General features: G+C 36.1%; 3 protein-coding genes and 1 long non-coding RNA gene across 6 annotated transcripts; 3 read left to right on the top strand and 1 right to left on the bottom strand.

Moving 5' to 3' along the window:
* The first annotated feature begins 96 nt into the window (after positions 1 to 96).
* On the top strand, positions 97 to 3,723 carry LOC117917270 (2-alkenal reductase (NADP(+)-dependent)). Its single transcript, XM_034833492.1, has 5 exons — positions 97 to 452; positions 543 to 723; positions 2,019 to 2,185; positions 2,347 to 2,429; positions 3,118 to 3,723. The coding sequence occupies exons 1-5, from the start codon at positions 222 to 224 to the stop codon at positions 3,494 to 3,496; spliced, it is 1,041 nt and encodes a 346-aa protein (XP_034689383.1). The 5' UTR covers positions 97 to 221; the 3' UTR covers positions 3,497 to 3,723.
* Positions 3,724 to 4,372: 649 nt separating this feature from the next.
* On the top strand, positions 4,373 to 5,350 carry LOC117919142. The gene is made up of 2 exons (XR_004652039.1): positions 4,373 to 4,884; positions 5,119 to 5,350. It is a non-coding gene; the product is annotated as an uncharacterized LOC117919142 (long non-coding RNA).
* Positions 5,351 to 7,281: 1,931 nt separating this feature from the next.
* Positions 7,282 to 10,396, top strand: LOC117917455 (probably inactive leucine-rich repeat receptor-like protein kinase At5g48380). Its single transcript, XM_034833742.1, has 3 exons — positions 7,282 to 7,523; positions 7,946 to 8,916; positions 9,084 to 10,396. Exons 2-3 carry the CDS (start codon positions 8,068 to 8,070, stop codon positions 10,098 to 10,100), a joined length of 1,866 nt encoding a protein of 621 aa, XP_034689633.1. The 5' UTR covers positions 7,282 to 7,523; positions 7,946 to 8,067; the 3' UTR covers positions 10,101 to 10,396.
* Positions 10,397 to 10,971: 575 nt separating this feature from the next.
* Positions 10,972 to 27,095, bottom strand: LOC117917456 (acetolactate synthase small subunit 2, chloroplastic). 3 transcript variants are annotated; one of them, XM_034833745.1, is made up of 13 exons: positions 26,843 to 27,095; positions 25,026 to 25,239; positions 23,212 to 23,295; positions 22,393 to 22,461; positions 19,803 to 19,886; positions 19,070 to 19,222; positions 15,025 to 15,111; positions 14,592 to 14,696; positions 14,382 to 14,504; positions 13,846 to 13,998; positions 12,615 to 12,680; positions 11,433 to 11,558; positions 10,972 to 11,347 (listed from the first exon to the last, which is right to left on the bottom strand). In XM_034833745.1, exons 1-12 carry the CDS (start codon positions 27,049 to 27,051, stop codon positions 11,475 to 11,477), a joined length of 1,431 nt encoding a protein of 476 aa, XP_034689636.1. In that variant the 5' UTR covers positions 27,052 to 27,095; the 3' UTR covers positions 10,972 to 11,347; positions 11,433 to 11,474. The 3 variants fall into 3 exon arrangements, with proteins under 3 accessions (XP_034689636.1, XP_034689635.1, XP_034689634.1); XM_034833744.1 differs by having other exon boundaries at positions 10,972 to 11,328; XM_034833743.1 differs by having other exon boundaries at positions 10,972 to 11,558.
* Positions 27,096 to 27,875: the final 780 nt, after the last annotated feature.

Here is a 27,875-nt window from a genome sequence, read left to right as displayed (position 1 = left end):
TTCTCAGTAGTTTTATAACTTATCATATTTTAAGAATTTTTTTTTCCAAACGAGTTAGGTATAGAGGGAAAGGGGTAGGTAAGGTAAGGGGGTTAGATGGCGCCAGGATAGGAAGTAGAAAAATGGTATGCTGATTTTCAAGAGTTTCAGAGTTTGAGAGTTGAGAAGAGGTAATACTCCATTTCCATTCCCATTATCCCATTATCCCAGAATCCCAATCGATGGAGCAGACAGAGGTCGGCAACAAGCAGATCATTTTGAAAAATTACACTGACCAGATTCCCAAAGAGACTGATTTGGAACTGAGGCATGCCAACAAAATCAAGCTCAAGGTACCAAAAGGGTCTGGAGCTTTCTTAGTCAAGAATCTTTACCTGTCTTGTGATCCTTACATGAGAGGCCGCATGAGAGACTTTCATGATTCCTATTTGCCTCCATTCACTCCTGGCTCTGTATGTAACTTTCCCCTACCCCCATTTTATCATTCTTTTATTAGTGTTTTTCTTCCCCTTTTTGATAATTTGGGTATGTTGATGCTAAAGGTCATCGAAGGGTTTGGAGTGTCCAGAGTTGTGGACTCTGACAACCCCAATTTCAAGCCTGGTGATTTAATAGCTGGGGTAACTGGTTGGGAGGAGTACAGCTTGATTTACAGAGCCCAGCAATTGAGAAAAATTCAACATCAAGATGATATCCCTCTTTCTTTTCATGTGGGTCTTCTTGGTATGCAATTTTTCTATCCATCTACTTCAAAATAGCTTTATTGTTTCTGCTGAATTCGGCTAGTGTTACAGCGGGTCTTCTTGTATGCTGTTCTTATTTGTGCTGAAATTGTGTATTGTAGAATGGTTCTTGTGTCATTTGAATCAATTGGGTTATTTTTCTTCTTGTCATATTTCATAACTACCTAAAGCTCCATTTATTACTATTTCCTAAACATACAATATTATTCCCAATCCAATAGTCGGCAATAACTGGAATCTTACATTTGGATTCTCAGATATTGAGCACAGCCCTAATTAGATCTTTGTATACTAAATTGGGTTTCTCCAATTAATTTCAACTGTAGACCACACTAATTGTCTCTCCCAAACTCCATATTTGAATCCTCTATAAGATATCTGTATACTTTTCTTTTCTTTTCTGGGTGGTGGGGTGCTGACATGAGATGGAAACAGTTTTGAGTATTTTTTTCACAAATATATGGGATCCTTTCCAGTCAGAGTTCCCATTCAATCCCCACTCCCTCTTAATACATTTTGTTTTTATGTTAACATCGGAGAAAACCCTTGCAAAACTCTCTAGTTCTAGCTGAAAAAGCAGCCAAGGTGCTAGGATCCTATAATGCCTAAAGCGCTCATCTTACTGAAGCAATATGCTAATGTAATTAACGTTAGGATGTGTTTGTAATTTCATTTATCATATTGAATTGGAAAATGAGTACTTACTGGATTGAAGGAAGGTCCCAATTCGGTGCCCCTGCTTTCAATGATATGTTAAATGAGTGTTTGGAGTATGTAATATGTCCAGAAATAAAATTGTTCTCAGTTTGAATGATTCTACTTATTAAAGAGTCCATGGTGGACCATGTTGACAACAGAAAATCTTTCCCCTAACTAGAACTTTATATTCTCAAAACACGTTTCTATTCCAACAGTTACATCAGTTCTACTGTGGCAAATACAAATAATTGGATTCCTGAACACAACTTACATTTGATTTATTTAATATTTTAAGCATTTCATTGTTTTCTATCAACGTCTTGGAGAAATGACACAAAAATTGACTTTGAACCAACTAGTATATTGGCCTAAATAACAATTTATTAGCTTGTTTTACGATGCATTCAACAACTACTTCTATTTCTTACCCAAGTAAATGTATGTTTAGCATGTAACTTTGTGTTCCTCTTGATCCAACAACAAATTCAGTGTGTTATGGTTATAGATGTAGTGTTTCAATAATCCATTCTTTGGTTTTCTGAAATACTTGCTGAAGTAGAATTATTATTCTTGCAGGTATGCCTGGTTTTACTGCTTATGCTGGATTTTATGAGGTTTGTTCCCCCCAAAAAGGGGAAACAGTTTTGGTCTCTGCAGCTTCTGGAGCTGTTGGTCAGCTTGTTGGCCAACTTGCTAAATTACATGGCTGCTATGTAGTTGGAAGTGCTGGGTCAAGCCAAAAAGTGAGTTTCTTCCTACTAGATTTTACAAATCATCTTTTTCTTTAGAAACAACACTAACATATTTTATTTGAGATGAAATGGTTAATTATTACCATGTGAAGAGTACTTAATGGATTTATTGTTAGTATCAGTACTGATAAAAGGGAAATAAACTTGACTAGGTTGACCTTCTGAAGAATAAGCTTGGATTCGATGAAGCTTTTAATTACAAAGAAGAGCCAAATCTGGATGCAGCTTTGAAAAGGTCAGTAATGAGCTTTGAGGATGATAATTGTATGGCATGCTGCTTCAATGAAAAACTAAGATTCTCAAAATAAGCAGGTGTGAATTCCCAAATGGTTGCTACTGAACATCCTATTTTCCAATCAATGCTTCAGTGGGCTGTTTTTCGCTGAAGGATCAATCATAGGGTTCTATTGATTTTATTTGTCTCAGAAGCTGCCTGTAAGTCTAAAAAACCTCTTGTGGATATCCATGTGCAGAGGATGTCTGTTATGTACTTGAGTTTGAGGCAAGATTCCTAGTTTAGAATGAAATTGAAGGTTCTTACTTTACTGGGGCTTTTGAGTACTCCATTGGAAAGGGCAAATGTGGATATTATAGAACAAGAAGCTAAATCTCTTAGTTCATTTGTCCATTCAAGTTTCAGAAACGGTTAACCAGTATTATAACTAAACCTTTTTGGCACACTTGACTTTGGAAATTCAGACTGGCTCATGGGTCTGCAATCTCAGGTTCATTGAAGAATATTATCCACTTCAAGTAGGACTCTCTGCGTCAGATTTATCATAGCCTATGTTATTAAGGAGAACTAACATTTTATTTAGTTGCAATGGATGCCTTTGACTAGTCTATCTGTATCTACATCAATATTAGTATTGCTTTCCAATCTTTGTGTCAGACTGATTGCACTAACATGGTTGGTTCTGCAGGTACTTTCCAAAGGGAATCGACATCTTCTTTGATAATGTGGGAGGTGATATGCTAGATGCAGCGCTTCTCAACATGAGAATCCATGGGAGGATTGCCATTTGTGGGATGGTGTCTCAGACTAGCCTTTCCAATCCCCAAGGAATTCACAACATGTACGCTCTCATAACAAAGCGCATCACCATGAAGGGTTTCCTGCAGAGTGATTACTTGCACCTATTCCCACGTTTCGTGGAAGATGTCTCCAGTTACTACAAGCAAGGGAAGATTGTTTATATTGAAGACATGAACCAGGGCTTGGAGAGTGCTCCAGCTGCCTTTGTTGGGCTATTTTCTGGGAAAAATGTTGGCAAGCAGGTCATCTGTGTAGCGCCTGAATGATTTTCTCGTGTAACCCTTGGACTGTCCAGTTGAAGCAAACTTAAAGCTTTCTGAAGATTCAATTGGAGGGCAAATTTTGGCAAGGAAGTTACGGAAAATCTAGCTTGTCTCTGTAACCAAGGTTGGTTGAGATTTCTGTTGAGAACTCAAAATACATTGTTCTGGTCTAAAAATAAGTATAAACAGAGATCCATATTGAACCACTGGGTTAGTTATTCATGGTATCAGAGACAATTCCAAGTACTATATAATTTGAATCAAATTCGGAAAAAAAAAAAAAAAAAAACAACAACAACAACAACTGGAAGTTGAGATTTTAATTTCTCAATATAACTTTGAGTGGTACTGGTTTCATGGTTGTACAACATTTACATAGTTAAGAGAAGCTTATTACATATATAATTTCAGGACTTCTCCTAATCAAAATGAGATATCACTGGATAAAGTCATTTCTAAGCCCTAAGCCATATCTTCAACATAAACCATACCCTTCACAATAAAGTATATAATTGTCAAGGAAAGTTGATGAGGTGTCCTCATCTCAACCTGTGGTGGCAATTCTTTTTGTACTGGAAGGCACTTTTGTTGGGTTCACAAGAATCAATCTATTTCAACAAGAGATTCTGGGTTGATTCCATATGCTTTTTACAATACCAACAGAGTCCATTTCATGATTAAAGAAATGAAGACGGCAGAGAGTATATGAAACCAAGCCAATTGAAAACTGGTCACGGTCTGTGCTAGCCAGTTGGCTGCCACCTTCCCACCCGACTTTATCATTATAAATTGAGATTTAAATCTTCACCTTCTCAACTTTTATGATATATCATCATATAGATAAACAATAATTACGTGAAAAACAGTCTTGTTTTTCTCTTGTGCAGGCATATCAATTGGAGATTCCAAACCCTTGAAGGCATGTTCTTCCTCTCAAGTCTCCTGAAATCCATTCAGATCACTATGAGGACTCAGACATATAGCTAGAGTTCTTTCTCCAACAATATCAAGACTAATACTAGGTGCCAAGATTTAAGACTTGCTAGATTGTTAACCATATATAAGGTCATAATTTTCCTAAACTCAACCTCAATCTAGCCATGTGTAGAGATATACATCACCTTGAAAATGAGGGAAGAAGAGATGGTGGCCAACAAGTAGATTGTGTTGAAAGAGTATGTGAGTGGGTACCCAAAGGAGACTGACCGACTTTTTGGACATTTTTTTTCTTTTGTTTGCTTGGTTCTCACTGGATATAGTATATCTAAGGTTCACAGCATCCAGACTTCAAGCAAGGTGGCTTTGGTTGGGGAATAACTGGGTGGGAAGAATTCACTGTGAGCCTCAACCCTCAAGGCTGAACTAAAATCAAATACATGCAGGCATCCTAGGTATATTTTCAAGCTTCTAGATTTCATTTCCCCCCTTTATTTACTTCTCTCACAACCCATCCAGACCATTTTTGTTAGGACTTGCATATCATTTGGGCATATTCTCAAGTTAAAACAGAGGATACAGACCCAACTTGATCAGATTAAGTTATCAAGTGCCAATATACATATATATTAGGACTTGGTATTATTCTTCACATGTTTGTATCAGCATTCTAATTCTTTTCATTTTAGGCGTGACAGGGTTTTCTGCATATGCTGGTTTTTCCCAAGGGGAAGGGGAGGCAGTGAATGTATGTTCAGCAGCAGGGGGTGTTGGCCAAATTGTTGGCCAATTTGCAAAGATGATGGGTTGTTATGTAGTTGGAAGTGCCAGCACTAATGAAAAGGCAAATGCCTAATTGCTCTATTCTTGTATATTGAATCTTCTAATTCAACCTTAATATGAAGCTACCTACTTCATCAATCTGCAGATTGGTCTGTTGATAATCAAGTTCAGATATGTTGCAGCCTTCAACCATAAAGAGAAGCATGAATTATCTGAAGCTTTAAGCCAGTTGGTCTCCAAACCTCATTTACTATTAAGTACATTTCTTTGCATATGAATGTACCCACTAAAGCCATCCACCTCTATGTTTTTTCTGATGACAAATTCTTAAGAGGAAGGCTTGCTGGTCTGTGTTGAAGACATAGCTGAGGGCTCGGAAATGGCACCATCTTCTCTTATTCAAATTTGGATTAATCGATTAAAAGACATGAAATTATCCCGAATTTGCAAATCTAACTCTTCCCATGTTTGAACTTGAAAAATAACTTATTTTTGGCATAAATTCTCTTCAACATTTTGATTATTTACATGTAAGTTTTAAAAGAGAATATTATTTTTAACAAAAAAAAAAAAAAGTTAGGGTAATTTTTAAAAAAATTAGTTAAAATTTAAGTTTAAATATGAGAAGATTAGTTTACAAATAATAATAATTTCATCCTTTTTAATCAAATAACCTTTTGAATTTTCTAAAATCACAATGTTAGTAAACACCCATCTGTCCTGCTTCATAGTAAGATTATTTTGTTGGGATGCAAGTTAAATATTGTTGAAATTCATATAGAGATGGTGACAAGTTGAATAAGATTTTGTACATGTATAAGAAATTGGCTCTTCTGTTTGTAAATTTTCAATAATGGGCGTTAATTAGAAAGTGCCACATGAAAAAAAATTAAAAAAAAAATACAATATCTCATTGTTCATTGACAATCATCTTCTTGTTTTGTACCTGTGATTTGTTTCTTTGTACTTGTACCATTTTTATTTTTTATTTTTTATTTTTCTTTTTATACCTTTGTTTCATTTCTTTATACCCAATTGACATGTTCAACAGTTTATATTTAACTCTATATTTCAGTCATTCAGATTTTAAGTTAGATATAAATTTGGTAGCTTCTAAGAATTTTCCCATCTGATGGTAGATTGCCCTTCCATTTGAGATAAAGAATTAGAGGGTCAAAGCAGAGAGTTGATGGGCTGAGTTTGAGGGGGTGATGATTGTAAATCTTATTGGTCCAGCTTTATTCACAACCCAACCCAACCCACACTTCAAGTTCCACAAAATGGAAGCGTAACCGTGTAATATGAATCGGAGGAACAGAGTTGGAGAGTCAGCAGAATATGATCTTTCATGTTTGACTGCCATTTTTATTTTATTTTTTGTTATTCTTGTCCTCTGACACAATCAAATCAATCTTATACCCCCTCAAACACTGCATTAATGCTTCAGCAACTCTCTCCAATACCCCTATAGAGAATTGTTCTTTGGAATATACTACTACTTTTTTTTTTTTTTTTGTTCTTTTTTTTTTTTAAATCATTCAAATATATTCTTAAAAAACAAAAAACAGTTCCCAAATATATTCTAAAGAACTTGTCCGATAATATTGTGAAAAATATTTTTCAAATATTAGTTTTTGAAATTATTTTTTTATGAACAATATTTTATTAGATAACTTAATTTTGAAAAAAAAAAATCAATCAATTTTTCATGGAGATAATACCATAATGCACTAATGCAAAGGATAATACTGTCAATCTATTTTCTATATTCTTCAGGTTAGGTATGATTATTATTGGTGGGGATAACTTAAAAAGGAAAAGAATGGTGAAAGGCAGAGCGAAAGAAAGAAAGAAAGATGGATGGATGGAGCTTTTAGTATCCCAACTCTTAGGAGATTTATTGAGTATGAAAAATATGAAATCCTGCTGTTGAAGAGAAGTATTGTTAATTTAAAAATCGATAATGCTAAGATTTTTTAATATTAGGAAACAGTGGATGGAGAGTGACAGGAAGTGGTGGAGAGGTTTGAATTTTCAAAGGGGAAGACTTGGGAGACTTTTGGGAATGGACTAATGGAGGAAATGGGTGGTGGTTAGGAAAGTTAAAAAAGAAAGTCATCACAAACCAGTCTTTATCCTTGACAAAAACCACACCCACGATGTTTCCTTGTTGATTCTTTCAGTCTTCTACTCCTTCTCCTCCTCTCTTTCCTCTTTCTGCTGGGGGAGTTTGGCTTGGTCTTTCCCCCATTTTTAGGGCTTGGGTTCCTTATTTTTCTTCACCCATCTCACACACCCATCAGAGTTTCAGGTCAGTTCTTCTCTACATCATCTGTTATATGTATGTTTCTTTCTTTCTTTCTTTTTCTTTTTTTGTTCTATCTGGTTATGTCTTAATCTTTCCTTCATTTTGTGTGTAACTGACAAAATTGAACTGGGGTTTTTGGATTTTTCCTGGGTTTAATTTTTCAGCTAGTGTGTGGGATATTGAATTGTAAGGTATTCTGGGGTTGAGGTTGGGGTTTTTGCGCTGTTGTCTGTTAGTTTTCTCTTCAATTGTCTTCACCTGGGTGGTTTCTCAGCTCAACTTGACTTCCTTTTCTGGTCTTGTGTAATTAGGGTTTGGTGTATGTGAACTGATTCTCTAGTTCTGTGTTTTCTGTGGATCTTCTTTTCAACCTGGGTGTTTTATGAGCTGAATTTGACTTCCTTTTTCTGGTTTCATGTGATTAGGGATAGGTTTTTGTCAACTGATTCTCTAGTGCTGTGCTCCAATTTTACAAGTAATGGCTACCTAAGTTGCTGGAAACCCCTCAATTTTGTCAATTATTTTGGGTGTTTTTAGTGGGGGGCACATGGCCTTGACTAGCAAATATCTTGTGGTTGTTGCCCACAGCTTGATCTGGGTGGTGTTGTTGAGTTATAGTAATGTTTGCTATGCTACTGAGACTGATATCTATTGCTTGAAGACTATAAAGAATTCTCTTCAAGACCCTAATAACTATTTGAACTTTTCCTGGAATTTCAACAATAATACTGAGGGATTCATCTGTAAGTTTGCGGGGATCGATTGTTGGCACCCAGATGAAAACAGAGTTCTTAATATCCGCCTCTCTGACATGGGTCTCAAAGGCCAGTTCCCTCGTGGGATTCGCAACTGCTCAAGCTTGACAGGGTTAGATCTTTCTAACAACAAGCTGTCAGGCTCCATCCCTTCTGATATATCAGAGTTACTCAAATTTGTTACAACCCTCGAACTCTCATCCAACAGTTTTGCTGGCGACATTCCCCCAAGTCTTGCAAATTGTTCATATCTGAATGTACTTAAACTTGATAATAACCGGTTAACAGGGACCATTCCCCTGCAACTCAGCCAGCTCAATAGGCTCAAAACGTTTAGTGTTGCCAACAATCTCTTGACAGGGCAGATCCCAAACATTAACAGTACCACACGTGAGGACTATGCAAACAATCCAGGACTCTGTGGGAAACCTTTTTTCGATCTTTGCCAGGCTTCTCCAAAGAAGTCCCGTATTGGAATTATTGCTGGTGCAGCAGTTGGAGGGGTGACCATAACAGGTATTGTTGTGGTCATCATTTTGTACTACATCTCACGTGGCGTGGTTATAAAGAAGAAGAAGAAGGAAGATGATCCTGATGGTAACAAATGGACAAAGAGCATAAAAGGACTGAAAGGCTTGAAGGCAAGTTTTTCTAATATAGCCTATCTTCAATAGAAAATTCATGGTTCTTGTTTTCTATAATTAAGGAGTTTTTCTTTCTGTTCTTGTCATAGTTATTTAGCTTTATAGATTCATAGTTTAAAATTAACTAGGAAGTTGCTAACAAGAGAAGATGTTGCTATTCTCAGGTTTCAATGTTTGAGAAGTCAATTTCAAAGATGAGATTGAGTGATCTCATGAAAGCCACTAACAACTTCAACAAAAATAACATCATTGGAGATGGAAGAACAGGATCAGTGTACAAGGCAGTGCTTCCTGATGGTTGTTCACTCATGGTTAAGAGGTTGCAGGACTCGCAACGCTCAGAGAAAGAATTTGTGTCTGAGATGAACACTCTGGGGACTGTGAAACACCGTAACTTAGTTCCATTGATGGGCTTTTGCATGGCCAAGAAGGAGAGGCTTTTGGTGTATAAATACATGGAAAATGGGAACCTATATGATCAACTGCATCCATTGGAACCTGAGGCCAAGGGCATGGAATGGCCCCTGAGGCTTAGAATTGCGATTGGGACGGCTAAAGGTTTGGCTTGGCTCCATCATAGCTGCAATCCTCGAATTATCCATAGAAATATAAGCTCTAAATGCATATTGCTGGATGAGAATTTTGAACCCAAATTATCTGATTTCGGGCTTGCAAGGCTCATGAACCCTGTCGACACTCATTTGAGTACTTTTGTCAATGGAGAGTTTGGAGATTTGGGTTATGTGGCTCCTGAGTATCTACGAACACTGGTTGCCACGCCCAAGGGGGATGTTTATAGTTTTGGTACTGTTCTTCTTGAGCTGATTACTGGTGAGAGACCAACCCATGTTTCCAATGCCCCCGATGGCTTCAAGGGAAGTTTGGTGGAGTGGATCACTGATCTATCAAGTAATTCCCCTCTCCAAACTGCCATTGACAAGTCTTTGCTTGGGAAAGGTTTTGATGGTGAGCTCATGCAGTTTCTTAGAGTTGCCTGCAAGTGTGTCTCAGAGACTCCAAAAGAAAGACCAACAATGTTTGAAGTTTACCAGCTCCTCAGAGCAATTGGTGAGAGATACCATTTCACAACTGATGATGAGATTTTTGTGCCTTCCAACACTGCCGATGCTGATCTCCCAGATGAGCTTATTGTGGCTCGAGAAACAAAGGAGGTCCCCTGAAAGATGCAGGTAATTTTAAGCATGAAGTTTAGTAGTTTGATGCCATATGAGATCCCTAGTATAGAATCCTTGTTGCAGTGATGGGTACATGCACATATGTAAAATATGTGGTAGTGCTCCAATCATTTGTTTTAGACTCTCTTCAAACCACCAATTGTATATATTACTTGCTGTAATGCTGAGATATTGTTCTCATCTCATAAGACCTCTTCAAACCATCATTTGTTTCTAGTTATTTGTAAGGTCTGAATAAGACTGTTTTATGAAGTGTGGGGAAGGTCAAACTCCTTTTCTCCCTCACTTTCCAGGTGCGAAAAAGAAGGGAAAAAAGAAATAGCTGTCACTTAAATTGCTACGTCCATCTTCATCCTGCTGGTCATCGGTGGGTTGTCCAGCCCATCAAAAAGCCATTCTGTCAATATTCCAGCAAATTGCTGTTGCCCAGGTGCTCAGCTTAGTTGTTCCACTACATCTTCTCACAACAGCTAGTGAACAGAGCTTGTGAATGCGGTTACCAGGAGTCATCTCTAAACCGATTTTTCTGGTCGTAGTTTCCATTTCACAGAATTGGATACAACGTGTATGCCCTTGTATCTTTTGGTCCTTGGTTGTTTCTGGTAACAATCAGTTCTTTCAACAACAGGCTTGTAACAAGACAAAAGACTGAATCCGGTGAATACAGTATTCACCTTATTAGCTCTTTGCTTCACTGTCGCTAAACTTAAATTGCTCCAAGCTGATTAAATAAGACTAGTGTCATCACTTCTTAACACCACAGCCAGGAAAAGCAGCCAATTAGACAAACCTCCTATGGAGCAAAGGCCATGCTTCATTTAGAGAGTCAGTGACTTGAGATAAGAACCAGCCCCACTGAGAAACATAGTTGCTGTTACCCACCTACAATCCTGATGGCTACCATTTAATCAAACGAGAAACAAAGTACCATAGCTGCTCATCTTCCCTTCCTGTCTTCCAGATATGGACCCAATATCTACTAATCTGGGGCCATAGACAGACAGGAAGGCAGCCTATTTGAATTGTGAAGGCTGATAGTTATACATCGGTTCATTTAGCACACATTTCAAATATTACAGATCTAACAGAGAGTGGTTTGGACAACATTTAGACCGTTAGCAGTAAGTGGATGATTCAAGTAAAACATGTTTTCCAGTTTTGGCGACTGTGGTCTCTATTTGAGTAAATTAACACTGATCCCTTCTTGAGGAACCTAACACAAACATAAGAAACTGAGTTTGGCTTCAATTCTTTTCCTTGTCCAATGCAAAAAAAAATGGAAAAGAGGCTGAACAATTAAAGAAAAACATGACCTACTTCAGATAATCCCCCAGAACAAGCTGTTCAGGATCTTCAGGGTTACAGAGGAAGAGCATATCCACGGAGATATGTTGAATCCACCCCTGACTCCCGCACCAATGCCACCCTCCCAGTGCGTGCCACCTTCAAGAAACAGAAGAAAACTCTCATTCACAGAGAAATGAAGACAAAAAGTGAAGCCTGGTAAATACATAACTAAAAAATTACTAGGTATGATATGCAGCTGGTATTGATATCTTCCATATCAATTGCAGCCTAGTCAGATTATAAATTTTAGATGCAGCATAGAGTAATCTAATAGATGAGAACAAAAGCTTAATTACAAACGCTTGAATCCTATCCATGTACCCTGAGCAAGGGGAATGGGTTTTGAAAAGGAGACATGGCAACAGACATTGAATTGCTGGTGCCAGACCCAGCACAAAATGGACCATCCCTACCCTAGGAGATTGTCCATCAAAAGGTTTAGAAAAAAGGATGAGGTCAAAGTTTAAGCCATTTGATTTAGAAACTTTCCACATCTAGAAAAACTGCAAAACCGCCTAGGCTATGACATGGTTACAACTGTAGAATCTGATCCAATGCCCAAAACACCAAACCCAACTCATCTTTTGAGCTTGACTGAGTGAACCAGGTAGCCAATCATAATCAATTATGGAACGGGTTCAATACTCAGGTAGTTGGATTCAGCAGGTTATTAAGCATAACTATTTATATAATTACTTTGTTAATATTTTTTTAATTCTTCAAATCTTTTATTTATTTTATTGGGGTTGGTTCATTTTGGGTTTAACACAAAAAATGGATCCCATATAAATTGAGTTCTTATCCTGTCAACAAATGGGGATACCATAGAACAGTATTTTTAATTGGCTGGTCAAGTCCCAAAAAATATAGTGTTTATCCATGCATTGAAGTAGTAATTTGAAGAATGTTAGCAAATTTAAGCATGACTTCCAGTTCAAAATTTGAAGACATGGAAACACAAAATGAAACATAACAGTGAAGGTGCTTTCTACAAATTGGTGAAGGGAGTCAGATCACGTTAACTCTAAACTGTAAGAGGATCAAATATATTCTCTACCCTATAAACAGAGGTTAATATGCAAAATTTAATGGGACTCAGTAAAATAACTAAATGTTAACACGAAGTGAAGAACTAAAATTGTGGAGACTGACCTCACAAATCCCATAGGGCTCCAATAACCTCTGCAGTGCAACCATCTTGTTTAAATCTCCTGTGAGCTGGAATAAACGCAAATAGCTTTAAGTGCTAGTGAAACTGGGAGGAAAAATGAAGGCAAGATTGCAGGGATAGTGAAAACACCAGAAAAATACAGGTAATCACTAGCATTGAATAATTTCCAGAAAAATACAGGTAATCACTAGCATTACAATACTTTGGAGCTCCTATAAATCAGGTAGCACCAGGAAAGTATTTGTGCAAACTATAATTTTGTACTATTTTTACATCATAATCTGGTTAAACTCCTAACACAAACTATGTTGATACCAGTAGACAGTCAGCTGAAATTTTCATACTTAGGAAGCAAGAATGAGCATAAAAAGCCTAGAAGTAGTTTGATTTTGATTAAATCGATAAAGAACGACTAAAGATGTTAGCCATAGTGATATTGGCCGTGGTATACTCAAATTCTTGGGCTCATACGTCTTCTTGAAACCCTTTTATTACAAGATCATTGAGACAAAGAAGATATATGTTTCTCATAGCAAACAAATATTTTGTTAAGAAAGGACAATGATCCTCCAAAGCAAAAAAAGGGAGAAAGAAAAACAGAAAACAGAAGAATCCATGCAAAACAAGCCTGGGAGAGTACTCTCAGGGAATAGAGAAGCCTCTCATGAAGTCATCCGAGGAAGTAACCCTCTCCTTCGCCTGCCTATTAGCTTCCTCATTTCGTGTTAACTTCTGAAATGCAATATGGTATCTCGCCAGTTCTCTAGCAATCTAGGATAATTGTAATCCACTTGAACATTCTAGGCTTTCTAAGTAAGGCTTCTATAAACCTAAGTATTATTCTGGTTTTACTTTTGTTTATTTATTAGTAAAGATGAAGGGTCCTTGTTGGGCGTGGTGTGATCTGCTGGTGCTTGTAGTTGTATTTTTTTATCTTCTTCACCTTTTGGCATTCCCTTTTTTGTTAGGTGTCTTAATTAATAAATTCTTCTTCCCTATCAAAAAAATGAAGGGTCCTCGCCAAACCTCAACCCTAGTATAGGATAAATTACCATTGAAAACTAGACCAATTCTTGTTTGGAACTAGAAGAACAAGGAGGCCAATTGAGTGATGCAGTGCCCAGAACTGCTTATAGAATTCAGGAAGGTGAATACAAGAAATAAAGAGATACTGCTAGACCAACAAGAGACATTTGGGTAAACCATTTTCACCTCTAGGGTAATTGTGTGATCAGACACATCAACAGCTTTGGCCCGAAAAATGCTAGCAATATCAAGAACATCCCTCCTAGCAGCAGTGTTTACAGCAATCTTTATCAACATCAACTCTCGTTCTGCAAATGGCATGTGGGTAATATCGTGAACCTGAACAAATCACCATTGTATTTTTTTGAGAAGTTAGGCATTGTGGAAAAACAAGTACCAAATGATATCCAGTTTTTCCCTCATGACTGCGTTTGTTTCAACTTTCAACATAAAATAAGTTGAGCGAAAAATTTTCCAACAAAAAATTTAGAAGGAGCCATATAAAAGAAGAATGAGCCAAACAAAGTAATGGACAGAAATGAGAAGTAAAGGTATTTTAAGAACCATGGATTGTTTTGAATAGCAACAGAGAACTTGAATCAGGAAAATTGTAAGAAGTTGCAAGTTTTGCATTCCCTGATTGGATTCTTCCAAGGGATCGATAGGTTTCCTGGAAGGCCCTTAATTTCTTGTCTCAATGCTGAAAATTTGGTAACTCTCACCTCGTGGAGATCTATTAACTTCTGAAGTTGCTGAACCAATTTACTGATTGACTCATCAGTTCCAGGAACAACAGTTGTAATACGAGAACGCCCCTCCATTTCAGCAGGTCCCACAGCTAGACTCTGAGAGCATGAAATTAAGATGACCCTCAAATCAGTATCTCATGAGAATCAGAAAGAACAAAGAAACAAGCACAAATCAAAACCAACCTGAATGTTATAACTTCTTCGAGAGATAACCCCAGTAACTATGTTGAGAACGCCAGGGGTATCGTTCACTAGCATAGATAAAGTGTGTGATCGAAGCCCACTTGACTGAATTTTTCAAATTGAGAAAACAATAAAACATGTTGATATTGATGAGGATGGCTTAAGCTTTCAAATGAAAAACTCACTTCCAAATGTGGAACTGATAAAGGAGGTTTCTTTTAAAAATTTTATATCTATCTCAGGCAGTATCTATGAAAAAAAAAGGTTTTTTTTGTTCTTATTCTAAATACTCAATGACTAGATTGAATGCTCGCTAAGGTCTGTCAAGGTTACCTCACTTCTGTACAGTGTTTGGCTAAGTATGAGTTGAACATGGTAAGAAACAGATAAAGTAAAATGTAGAGGAATCCTCAGTAGCAAATAGATATCTTACATCTTCATCATTCAGAGCACCCCAGTGAGGATCAAGAACTGGATTAACAGAAAAGTAGTTGAAAGGCTCCACTGGATAAACATCACCCTTCATTAACAAACTAACATTTATCAATGGTCAATTCAAAATAGCTGATTATTTGGAGAAAAATTTATACAAGATAAACAAAGATCACAAAAGAATATACTATAATCATGGTATAGATTTAGTAAAGAGAGAGGAACAGTGTCAAATGAGAAGGATGTATCAAAATAAGACCATCTGCTCTCACTAGCATAGCTCTGTTAAGTTAACCTTTGGCAAAGAACTTCAAACACATAAATCAGCACAATTTGGCTGGACATGCATCCTACAGATGAACATTTTTCTTTTGCATAATTGGTCATGGCAGAGCCAGTTCACCACTTACTGAATCACACAGTAGAGTATTTGAATGAACATCTTCCAATCATTGATTATTGATTTTGAGATCCAGAGAAAGGTACATCGATTAAAAGCATATGTTTTTGGTAAATGATTAATTTTATCAAAAAGATCAAAAGGAAGGACCCATCAGTTACCAAAGAAAAAAAAATGCTGGTACATGGACAGCTGCTTAAGCACTCTAGAAGATATCAAAAGAAGGAAAAGAACAACAAAAAAAAAACCAATAAAATCTTCCAATCGCTAACAGAAGGAAATAATTTTGTAATCTGAATTTGGGTTTGCAAAATTATGATGTTGCTAACTTGCAACTAAAGGTTGAGCTGTGCAAAACTGTTTAAGAAAAGAAATCTTAAAATATGATTGAAAAGTCTCACCAGGAATGGATGTTATTAGGAACTATTCCTGAATAATCTTGCAAAGTCCAAAAATACTCCAAATGGTGAATATCACAACCATAAATCAACACATCTTTCTCATATGCTTGCTTTCATCAAACTTAATTTCATTCTTGAATTTTTCTTAGTTCTTGAAATTCTTGGATATGCTTCCTTTCACCAAACTCAATTTCATTCTTGAATTTTACTTAGTTCTTGAAATACTTGCCAATTTTTCTGTCTCCTTTCATCCTAATCAGGCAGAAACATTATAATTTAATACAAGTAAAAATACATAGAACATCACTTTGATCTTTGATGAGAAATCTGAAGTGTCACTTAGACCAAGTTGAGTAGACACTCTGGTCGGTATATGCACACTGATATATATAACCTCTCATAAAATAGCCATGTTTTCACCTGCACATTTTCAACTGCAGCCCTTTTGTTCTTCTCTTATAAGTAGTGAACATTGACCAAAATAATCCTGAAAAATATCAATTTCCATGGAAATTTTAAATAACGGCTACAAGCACATCACATCATAAGAGAAGAACCATGTGTTATTGTTTCTTCCTCAAATGTGAGCTTGAAATATTTCTCTTTGTGGAGCTCTTCTTCTCGTTTTTTTATCAGATTTCCTACACTATAGAAGGATGTCTCATTCTTCTTGACCTTTCTACTTAAATAAAAATGAATTAGTTTTGTTTCTTCTAAAAAAGAGATTAGAGTAATGACCATTCTACAAAAACTAGCATTTTGCATCTCCAAAGAATTCAACTATTAATCAAAAGCTAAAAGTCAATTCATACAATTGCCACTTCTGGGAAGCCATTTGATTAAAATCACCAAGCTATTGATAGAGCATACTTTAACTTCCTAAAAGATGAATAATTTGTATCATAAAGTTGCCTATAAAAATTTGTATCATAGAGTTGATAATAGATTTTGGTCTGTTGATGATGCAAAAGATACTCATCCAACATTTTCTGAATTGATAAACCTGTTCAATATTTGCATGTGGGGAAATGGTACCCACCATACACCGAGATACCTTCTAATAGACTTCCAGAGGAATTTCTTATTCTGAATATAAACAAGAAAAAGAAGAGACATGGATGAGATACCATGATCCGGACCAAACAGGGGGTGGGTGTGCAATTAGGAAATGCGTACTTGAGGGAAGTTCTTACTGTCAATTGCTGGGGGAGGTTTTCCAGAGGGCAAACCTTGCAGGGGCATCTAACTGCCAACAGAGTATATGGTCTTCATGGATGCTAATGAGTTTCAAGGAGTACATCATCTCTACCTTCAGAAATCTCCCAAGAGTATTCAAACTTTTCCCTTTTCAATCTTATTCATTATTGGTAAGCCTAGAGTTCACCTATAAGATCTTTCCTGGGAGACCACTCCCTCAAAACTCATTCCATCTTTTTATCAGGTCAAAACGCTGTTTAGAATGTACAAAGAAATAAAAAGGTAAGAAGGGGAAAGAACAGGGCAATATTAACAGCATGCAAAAAACCCTATAACAGGGCCCCTATACCAAGGTCATACAATACTGGTCTTTAGGAGGAAGACGGTCTCTTACGAAGTCCAATGCAGAAGAGATTTCTCTATTAGGCAGCCTATCGGCTTCTTGATTTGCTTTCAGGCTTCCATGAGAAAGAATAGTCATCCAGCCTAGAGATGGATATTGGAGTTTGGGAAGCCAAAGTCCCCTAAAAAGCATTCTCATGGCTGGTTTCCATAAAAAGGTTAATAATAATGGTTGAAGCATTATTATTTAGGTAACCCAGGTCAACTGGAGAGGTGATAAGAGACCATAGTGGTTCAGTGGTGAGAATATTTTCAAAACCAGAAGGAGAGGGTTTTGCCATCAAGGTAGAGAATTTAATTCTTTTATCTTTCTTACAGATGGAAGGGGACTATGCCATTTTGATATCTTTGGTGACTAAATCCGAGAAAGGGCCTTTGAGCATGATGGGTGGCTCTGTCAAATTCTAGATGTTGTTTATGACTTGGGTTGTCATTTCCCTTGGTATATCCTCGTTCAGCTAAAGATATCACTGATCTTGTAGCAAAAAGAGGAGCCAAGCATTCAGGCCTGTTTTATGGGGGATTTTTTTTACCCCCCTGAGGAGTGCAAAGTTGCGCTAACTGTACAAGCTCATGTTATATCCTTGTGATATATACCTGTCCTCTTGCTTCTATTTTAAAAGTTTATATTTCCTTTTTGGATAAGTCCTGCATATTTTGAAAAGATCTCTCTTCCATAATTTGTACTTAAAAATTCATATCAATGAATTGATTTGTCTCTGATTAAAAATAATGAAAGCCTCCAAAAAGAAGGCAAAAGATAAGTCTTTAGCCCTTGATAGGTGGTGTTTGACCTGGAAAAATGGTAAAAGCATTCATTGTCTGATTCTTCACTGTCCTATGCCCAATGCCTTACAGAAGCATTTGTTTTCTTTGTTGGCATAGACTACATTGCTCCATGGATCCTATATTTTATTGGGTCTTCTACTAAAGACTTGGAACCTCCTCTCAACCCAAAAGATATGAAAATAATTAAATTATTTATTTAAAAAAAATTTAAAATTTAAAATTTAATAAACAAAACTAGATAATCGTTATTTGGGGAATCTGGATCAACCTGGAATATGTAGAATTTTTAGGGACATGGCAAGAAATATCATCTTTATCCTATCCAAGCCAGCAAGATAGGTGTGTGTCATCGAAGTAGAAACCATAGCACTGTTAGAAAGGGTTGAGAGATGCTTGAAAGTTGAGCTTAGAGATTTCTTCAGTGGAGAGGGGATTCTACAGTTATTATTTCTAGGGTGAGGCAAGTGGCTTTGGCCCTTGGTTGCAATTCATGAGGGAGATCAAAGATCTTATCCAAACTTTGCAAGTGGAAGAGGGATGTGCAGGATAAAGGCCAATCAAGAAACAGACACTCTTGCCCAAGATAGGCTTTGACTAGAGAAATTTTTTACAGGAACATGTATGCTTCATTGATTTTTGTTCTAGCAGTTCTATTTTGATGCTTGTGATAATGATGGGCTGCTTAGGGGCCCTGTTTATGGCTCTTCTGTTTGTCTTTTTCCTTTCCTTTTCTTTAATAATATTTTTGCTCCATTTAAAAACAAAATTGAAAAGGAAAGGAGAAAAAGAAGAAGAAGAAGAAGAAGAAGAAGAAGAAAAACTATGCATTCACTTGTAGAATGAAACAAAAACCATACCCCTGGGGATGTGCTGGGATTGCCATTAAGTGGTCTCTTCACATTCCTGACAAGAGCATTAACAGGAATTGTCTCTTCAAGATCTGGATACGAAGCTGCAGAAAATCTCCAAAAGGGAGCTGTCTCTCCCATCTTTTCCCTTCTCAGAGCAATCTAGAACATGAGGCACATACTTGATGTTATCAACAAATCCTCATTAAATACTTGAAGTTTACATACTAATAGAGGATATATCGAGAAAGGAAATAAAATGAGGTTATTTACAAAACTAGTTTTTTTTTTCTTGGGAAATCCAGTATTAATCAGGCAATGTATTATCATCAAGTAGAGAATGGGACAGGATTCCAACTTTCCAGCCTTCATTGGGTCTGGGACAAGATTGGATTTTGACAATCCCACCCTGTTTATTCATATAGGGTACAGAAACTAGGCAACACAGTTCAACATGTGCATGTTTGTGGAGCCATTAAGGCCTGGCTGAAGTGATAAAGGGTTGGGAAGGATTTGTGGGAGGTTCCAAATTCAAGTTCCAATTGGGACAAAATTTACCTATTAAAAAAAAAACGTGGATGTTTTTGGTAGTCTCTGCTCTTAACAGCTTGAAGATCACTAAAACTCTCCCCTAATACAGCATATTTATGTATAGCTTGTTCATTTCTGTATTATTTTTTATTAATAAAAGCATTATTATGTTTTAGAACAAATAGTGAGCATTTCAAGTAAAATATCATACCTTTCCAGTTCTGGCAAGTTCTTTAATTCCAAACTTGCTTAAATTTCTCTGCACAGCAACCATTTTTCCAGGATCTCCAGTAACCTGAGTCATCCACATGGAAATACACTGACCTATAAGAGCATGAACTGACCAAAAAAAATGGTAGTAGTCTAAAAATTCAAATTTTAGTAGATTTAAAGGGATTTTATTCATCAAAAATATTTTCAATGTAGGGACACATAAAAGACTCTAAACCTACAAATGAAGCATGGATCAACCCAAACAGAAAAGCACATCTTTTTGTGTTGGGAAGTGTCTCATAATTGGTATACATTTCTTTTTGTAAAAAATATTTTATAGAATATTTTATATTCATATATCATTCTAATATTCAATTTCTTTATGAAATAAGGAAAGTTATGAGGAATATCTCTATAAATATTCTAGGACATGAGAGGAAATGGGAAAGAGATGGATGTGGGCTTGCAAAGACTATACATGGTGGATAGAGATGTGAAGACAAATGAGAGATACCAAGTGGAGCAAAAAGGCTTGTGGTTCAAAGTGTAGATACAAGGAATGGGGAAACATAGGATGTTTTGACCCAATAGTTGTATCTAGTTTTTGTCCTCTAAACAATTATCTATAGTGAAATGATTCTCTCTCATTCGTGAATTGTAGGCATGGTTCACTGAACCACGTTAAAACTTCATGTACCTTTGTGTGAATTATTTCATCTTTGTATTATTAAACTAACATGTTTACATTAAAGCTTCTGTTGACACAACATTTTATATGCAATTAAGATCTCAGACATAAAATACAAAAGCACATGAAGAACCAATAGTCCATATGCACATAATCAAAGGACATGGGGCTTTAGAATTCAACCAAATTATAGGGAATGTAGGTCTTTTCTTTAGGTTGGGTTAAGCTGGCAATCCATCCCTTAGAAGTCAAAACGACACAAGTTGCACAAAGTACTGGTACATATGTGCATATAAGGATGTACGCTAAACCCCAATCATTCACATATTCCAAGAAACCTAGTTTTAAGGCTCATGAGGTGAACATGTTTTTTTTTTATCCATGTTATATCTTTTCCCAACCCAAAGTTGTTTAAGGCCAAATTAGCCCCCTTTATTTTGTTTGTTTGGTTAGACTAGAGTTAGGATCCAAAATTCTTTTGGATTTTGAAATGTGTCAAATCATATTTATCTGCCATGATACCTAAAGTCTTCAACTTCCTTGATGTACCCATGTCAAGACAACACCATACAAGTTTGGGCATGACATCTATGCCCAATACTCCTACTTTACTTTAGATATGGCAATTTGACTTTAATTAATATGTTTTTAACATTCCACTTCTTTAGCAAATAGTTAGATTGACAAAAGAGAGAGTTTGTTGGAAAATGAACTTCTATAAGAATATTTAGGCATAAGAAAGAAAATATAGGTATAAAAGAGAAAAGATCGAGGATATCTTTGCTTTTGATTGATTTCTAGTTGATTTTTCTACTTCTTCTTCTTCTTCTTTCCTTTTTTTTTTTTTCAGTATCCAAGTTTTCATATTGAGTCACTTTTAGCTAAGTCTCCATATCCTAAAATTTGTAGGCATGAAGCATTCAATACCTAGACACAAACAGCTAAAACTCACACCTAAACCAATGCAACATTGTTTATGTAATATCAGGTCAAATCTTTTAGAATTGTTTTTGTTATGTTCTTTGCTCCAATTTTCTAACTTATTTTTCCCTAAATTGCCTCTTCTCTAGCTCCAGGTAATCCAAACCTCAATTGAGTACTTCAAATGAGGTTATGCTCAAGAAGATTGAGAAAAGAGTCCTGAATGAGTTATTTCAGCTCCATGGTTGGTCAAGTTTCATTAGAATTATCTATCAAAAACAAAACCTTTTATAAAAGGTTATAGAATTTATGCATTTTCAGTGTATAATTTCCTACTGCTCTCATACTCAAATCCTGCTGTCAAAAGGCCTTGTATTGAGGTGATGGCCTTCAATCATATTGATAGGGCCAATACAGAGGGCTCCTTTGGTGAAAAGCAGGTAGCTGCTTGATCTGACTTGTGTGGGAACAAAACCTGAGTCCAATCTTGGGTAAATAAGGAGAGAAACTCGTGAAGGTTTGATGGATGGCTGCATCAAATTTTTTATATTACTCTTTGTTAGGCAGCTAACCATATGACAGATATGTTAGCAAAAGAAGGAGCCAAACAGATTATCTCTTTTGTAGGGGGTTTTCTACCCTTTAAGCTTTTGTTCATATTTGTAACCACTTTTAGATGTGCATTTCCATCAATATCTAAAGTAGATAGTTTTTACTCGCCTTTGCTCAAAGTTATGTAGTGGTTGTGATTGGGGGAAAGAGTTCTCATTCGTCTTTGTATTCACTTAATCCATGATAATAAATTTTTTATTTCTAATTAATAATAATAATAATAAACAATAATAATAAAACAACTGAACTGTCACTAGCATCCATGTGTATGTTTACATTAAACATAGATTAAAGTTATATGATAGCCCATGTGATACAATACTTAAAACATGGAACCAGCCAATGAAAAGGATCTCATAGCAGTCACCTCAATGGTCAATGAATGTTCTGAAATGTCAACAATTTTTGCTCTGAAGATGTCTACTAACCACATGATCTGAAATATAAGCACAAAAAAAAAAAAATTAGATACTTATGCCAAGTAAGAAATAATTGTAAACCAGAAGAGAGACTATCAAAAAAAAAAAAAAAATAGTAAATGAGAAGAGAACTCTACACCCAGTGAGATACGTAATACTATGCATATAATGCTTAGCAACAGCCATCCAAAAAGGTGAGAGAAGCTTTACAGATCTAAGATGAAAATACTTGGACTATGCTACTGCAGGAGCAGATTCTTTTCTGGTTATCTGACCATTCAGCCTTTTCTAGAAGGCTAAATAATCATAAATTACATGTTAAACAAAACAGTTTACCAACAAATGCTCATTTCTCAGGGAAGGTTAAATTATTTTCTTGTACATACTCAAAATTTGAAGTCTTGGAGAACAAACAAAATCTAAACTTAAAATGATAAATTTGAATTAAAAAAAATGATGAAAGCGATGAAGCATCTTTGGGTAAAAAGGGATCAAGATGAAGACTGAAATTTTGAATCCACACCATATAAATTTATAAACACTACATAAAAAACTGCTTCTTCCCACTCTTTTTATGTCATTTTTGCACAGAAGCATGATTTCTGAACTGCTATGCATATAGCAATGCCTTATTAACCAAGAACTATTTGGTGAAACAGTTTCCTTTTTCAGGTCAGAGTAATTCATCCATCATGTGCTGCATTGGTCCATGTGTTGGATGATCTAAACTTCAATAAAAGAAAACAAAATAAATCATTTTGAATTACCTCTGCCCGTTTACTTGGATCTGCATTAAGTTTTATGAGCATCAATTCACGCTCTACCTGTGGCTCCCTTGAGAGATCTTTCACCTATACATTAGATAAAACTAAAATGAAACAAAAGCCTATGGCACCAAACCAAACAAAAAAAATGGTACTCCACTAAAAACTAGGTGGAGATACATGCATTTTGGAAAAGTACAGCACGGTATATGCATGCATGTCTGTTCTTTTTCTTTTCTTTTTTTTTTCTCTTCTTCTTCTTCCTTCGTTTTTTATTTTTATTTTTATTTTTTTTGCAATGGGAAATGGAATAAGAGAATGCCAAGGTGAAACAACACTAGCACAAGGGAGGCATACAAATTATATCCAACAGGAACGAAAATCACAAACCAAAGCATGAATGACATGAGCTAGGAAGAAACCACCACTATCTGGGAGAACCCAAATTGTCTGTCATGTCCAATGAGGACCAACTATGACCTCTATTATTTTGATTAAAAAAAAAAAATATGACACCTATTAGACTCCACATTTCACTTATGAATGAGAAAAGGACAATCTCTTTGAGCTCCCAGTGGGACCTCAATAACCAATTCTTTCATTTCTGTCTCCAAATGCTTGGAGTTATCCATACTTTCTCTCACTCCTTGCAAATCTGCCACGCTAATAATTAAAAGCAAGTCTTCAAACCTCTTCTATGTTAAGGAAGCATGATATGCATATTGAACCAAAATCCTGCAAGCTTAAGCTTTTAGGAAAATTGGTAATTCAACATGGTACCAAAGCTTGGTTTGGCGGGAGGTCTTGGGTTCGACCCCCCTCTCTGCAATTTGCATTTCCCCTATTTGTTTATTGGATATGAATCCAAATTATGTTTGTCTATCTGTCTCTCCATGTGAGGGAAGGTGTTAAGGAAGCATGATATGTATTGAACCTAAATTTCCTTTTAGTAAAATTGGTAGTTCAACATTTTGCAACACCTTCCTTACTCCAGCCAGGGAGATAATCATCAACCATAAGCTGCAAGCTAGCTAACAGTGAATCAGCAAGTCACTGTCTGTCTCCGATTTCCTCAAGCACCAGCAGTGAGAATATCTCTTCTCCTAAGCTCATCAAAGGTCAAAATCTTTTCCCAAACATCTGTCAATATGAAAAAAGCCAGTTTGAGGGAGCCTGTGGCCCCCATATTTCTCAAGGGGAATCTATGCCCACCACTCCTGATCTCAGCTGCAGAAAAGGACTGAGAAGCATCTACCTTTAGAGGGCCTCAATCTTCTCACTTGACTTCTCATGCCTGATGTGTAACACACTTTGAATGTGGTATAGGGAATAGTTCATGGACTCCATAAACTCCACATACTTTGTTTTAATGGGTCTATAAAAATATTGAGAAGAAAACCATCAATTTTTTTTTTAATATGATCTATGATTTTAGAGTCTTAATGGAAGTATTAGACCAGTTTTTTGCTTGAGCCAGCTCTTGCTTCTTCCAAAAGAGTTTACTTTTGGTGCATTCTTGTTGTTCGATCGATTATTGCTAGTATCTTAGTATCATTTCAGAATACTTTATTCACATCAATGGACAGCCCCAGATCTCAAATGAAATTTCATGTCTTCTACTCCTGATATGTTTGAACGATAATCTATACTAACTGTCGCTTGAACTTTGGAAATTAACAGTTCCAAAGTGCACAACTACTTATAATGATGCATGTAAAAAACTATTGTGCTAACATATCCCTGCAGCAGTGCCAGAGTCATTATAAAAACTAAGATATTTGAAAATAAATTTCAAAACCAAAAGAGGTCAAGTGAACCTTCAAAACATTCACAAGCTTGTTAAGCTGCTCCACAACTTGTCGCAAAACTGTTTCAGTTCCAGAGACAACTATAGTAAAGAGAGCCTTGTCCTCATTTAAGCCAACAGCAAGGGACTCAATGTTGTACCCCCTCCTAGCAAAAACCCCTGCAATTCGGTTTATAATTCCACTCTCATCCCCAACAAATACTGAAATCGTGTGGCGTTTCACCCTGAAAGTCAAATGAATATAATTTACAATGAGGTTAAATATCATAGAGATGCATACTAAAAGGGAAAAAAGAAAAAGGTTTTACAAGTAGCATTCTGGAACACTTGCCAAATTACAACCATATGTTCTGCAATAATGCAAAAGATTATCACATGCATGCAACGAATAGTTCTAAGTCTACAATAGAAGGTGAATGGTAAGAGACGGACAGCTTACTCCGTATATCCCCTCCCAAGGCCCATTGAAAGGCAAAGATGAAAGATAATTGAAGGACAGCTGGATCATCAGCTTAAACATCCTATACTATACCCATATTATTTGGTAAAGTAACATGGATTGTAAATTAATAATTCATCTCCAAACCAGATAAACCCACATGATATTAGTAAGGGTAGGCTTATCAAATAAAACTATTGAACAAATAATTATTAAATGAACAAACATACAAAATACAGTGCAATTGTAGTTCAAAGGAAGATTTATTTTGGCAACTGAAAAGAACTTGTGCCAACCCCTCTTGAATCTCTAATGTGTATTTTGAAATATCTCTGAACAAAAAAAAGAAGAAGAAGAACTGCCATATCACTTGGAGAACCGATTCTCTTAATCTACTGAATCAGATGCGGTTAGAAAACCATAAAAAAAAAAAAATACAGCAATGGATCTCAATGTGGGAACTGATGGCATAAATAAAAGCAGAAGAATTAGACCACTTCCTGATCCAGAACCACAGGAACATGATGCTGAAAGCCTTATTCCAAGTTACAACTAGCAAAGAACCAAATCAAACATTTGAGATACTCTCCAGCAATTAGCCTATAGGTGTCTTAAAAAATGATCCTTACTCATTTCCTCATTCCACTTACTCTCAAAGCCCAAGCACCTATTTGAATGCCTGAAAAGTGGAAATCTACACTCTAGTCACATACTAGCATAAATCTTACAACAATATAGTGTGTGAAAAAGGGAAGATATGTTTCTTTTCGCCACACAAAATCAACTATTTTGATATTTTTTGTTATGATACAGTTGGGAGCCTATAGTTAGCATCAATGAGAAGGATACAAAGAGAGGCAGTTCCTAAGATAGCATTTCAGAGTAACCCATCAACTACCGCGCACCCTTCCAAATTTTTTCCCTTGTTCTGAAACCATCATCCCCACTTTACAACTAATCAATTCATCGAAACACAAACCCACGTTTCTAGTTGCTGTAACCTTGTAGCTAAATAGCACTGTTCAACAACCACCTTATACAGACATCCCAAAGAGAAAATTAATTGAATCAAAATAATGAAGATGGCTGGCATTCTTATCCAAAGACCATCAAGCTTCACACAATTTACAAAAACAAAAAATAATAAATAAAGGAAAAGGCATATATAAATTTTTTTTAATGTACTTTTTTCTTATAATAACAACCAAAATAAGAAAAATAACATCTTCCAGGCTTCCAACCACATGCCGTACAAGAGAGAACACCCACTGGATCCCAGAAATCATGTACACATAAGGCACTTTCAAATCTGCAGAATCCATTTCAAAAACAACAGACGAAAATAAACCCACATGAAAACATTCACATATAAGCAAGTTGGAACCTACTTGGAGCGTTGAATGGGAGGAGCAGACACTGCTTTCTCAGCGGAAGCACAGACCTGGAGCTGTCTCTTCACCTCAAACCTCGTCACTGATTTTGGCCTCACCTGTCGCAATGTCCCACCAAAACCCAAAGACCCTCCATTCAATTCAACTCTCAGAGCATCATGGTTGAGAGTGGTGAAGCCATTTGGGTACGCTGCCACAGCCGCCATTTCCACTCAGTTCACCCACTCCCCAAACTGGTTCTCCAGCAATGAAAGGTGGCTCAAGGTACGCAGTACACTCACGTGTTTTGCACCCATTAAACGACGCCGTTTTGGTCGGTGAAAGTGATGTCTGTTGGATCACCGTTGTATTAAAATAACAAGAGAAGGCCTCCTAATTCTTGAGTTTTTTCTCCCTAAGTTGTCGTCTTTCTTCTTCTTCTTCTTCTTTTACCCATTAATTTTTATTTTTATTTTCAATTTAAGCCCTAATATTATTCCAAATTTGCTCAATGTAACATGTACCTTAGTTTTCATACAATAATTCTTTAAGGTTAAATTCATGCAATAATTCTTCAAGATTGAGTACACTTTGACCTGTTTTGAAACAAATCATACTTTTCAAAGTGGACATAAAAAATCATGTGACTGCAATTACCAAAGTAAGGTTACAATATTTGTTCAATTCAGGGTTGGGTCAGAATATTAAGATTGGCACGGATTGAAAGTTTGAGCAACCATTGAAACCCCAAATGGCATATTATTTATTTATTTATTTTTAAAATTATATTATATGTTATTTTATTTAAAATATAAGGAATAAATTCTAACATTTTTTGCTTTTAATTATCTTAAACTGTGATTTATTTAAAATGTGGAAATTTGAATTTTGGCTCATCGTATATGCTAAACTAGTATCTAATGGATGGATTTGAGACATTTTGGTTTTCATCCTTTATTTTATAATATGGTTTATATGATATAGACTTTAGAATAATTATTTTATTTAGTAACCACGAGAAAACAATGATAATTAGTGAGAATTCGAGTTG

The sequence above is a fragment of the Vitis riparia genome, chromosome 7 (assembly GCF_004353265.1).
Source record: "Vitis riparia cultivar Riparia Gloire de Montpellier isolate 1030 chromosome 7, EGFV_Vit.rip_1.0, whole genome shotgun sequence".
NCBI classification, from domain to species: domain Eukaryota; kingdom Viridiplantae; phylum Streptophyta; class Magnoliopsida; order Vitales; family Vitaceae; genus Vitis; species Vitis riparia.
Note: the sequence above shows the minus strand (reverse complement) of the source record. Positions and strands in the feature narration are given on the sequence as shown.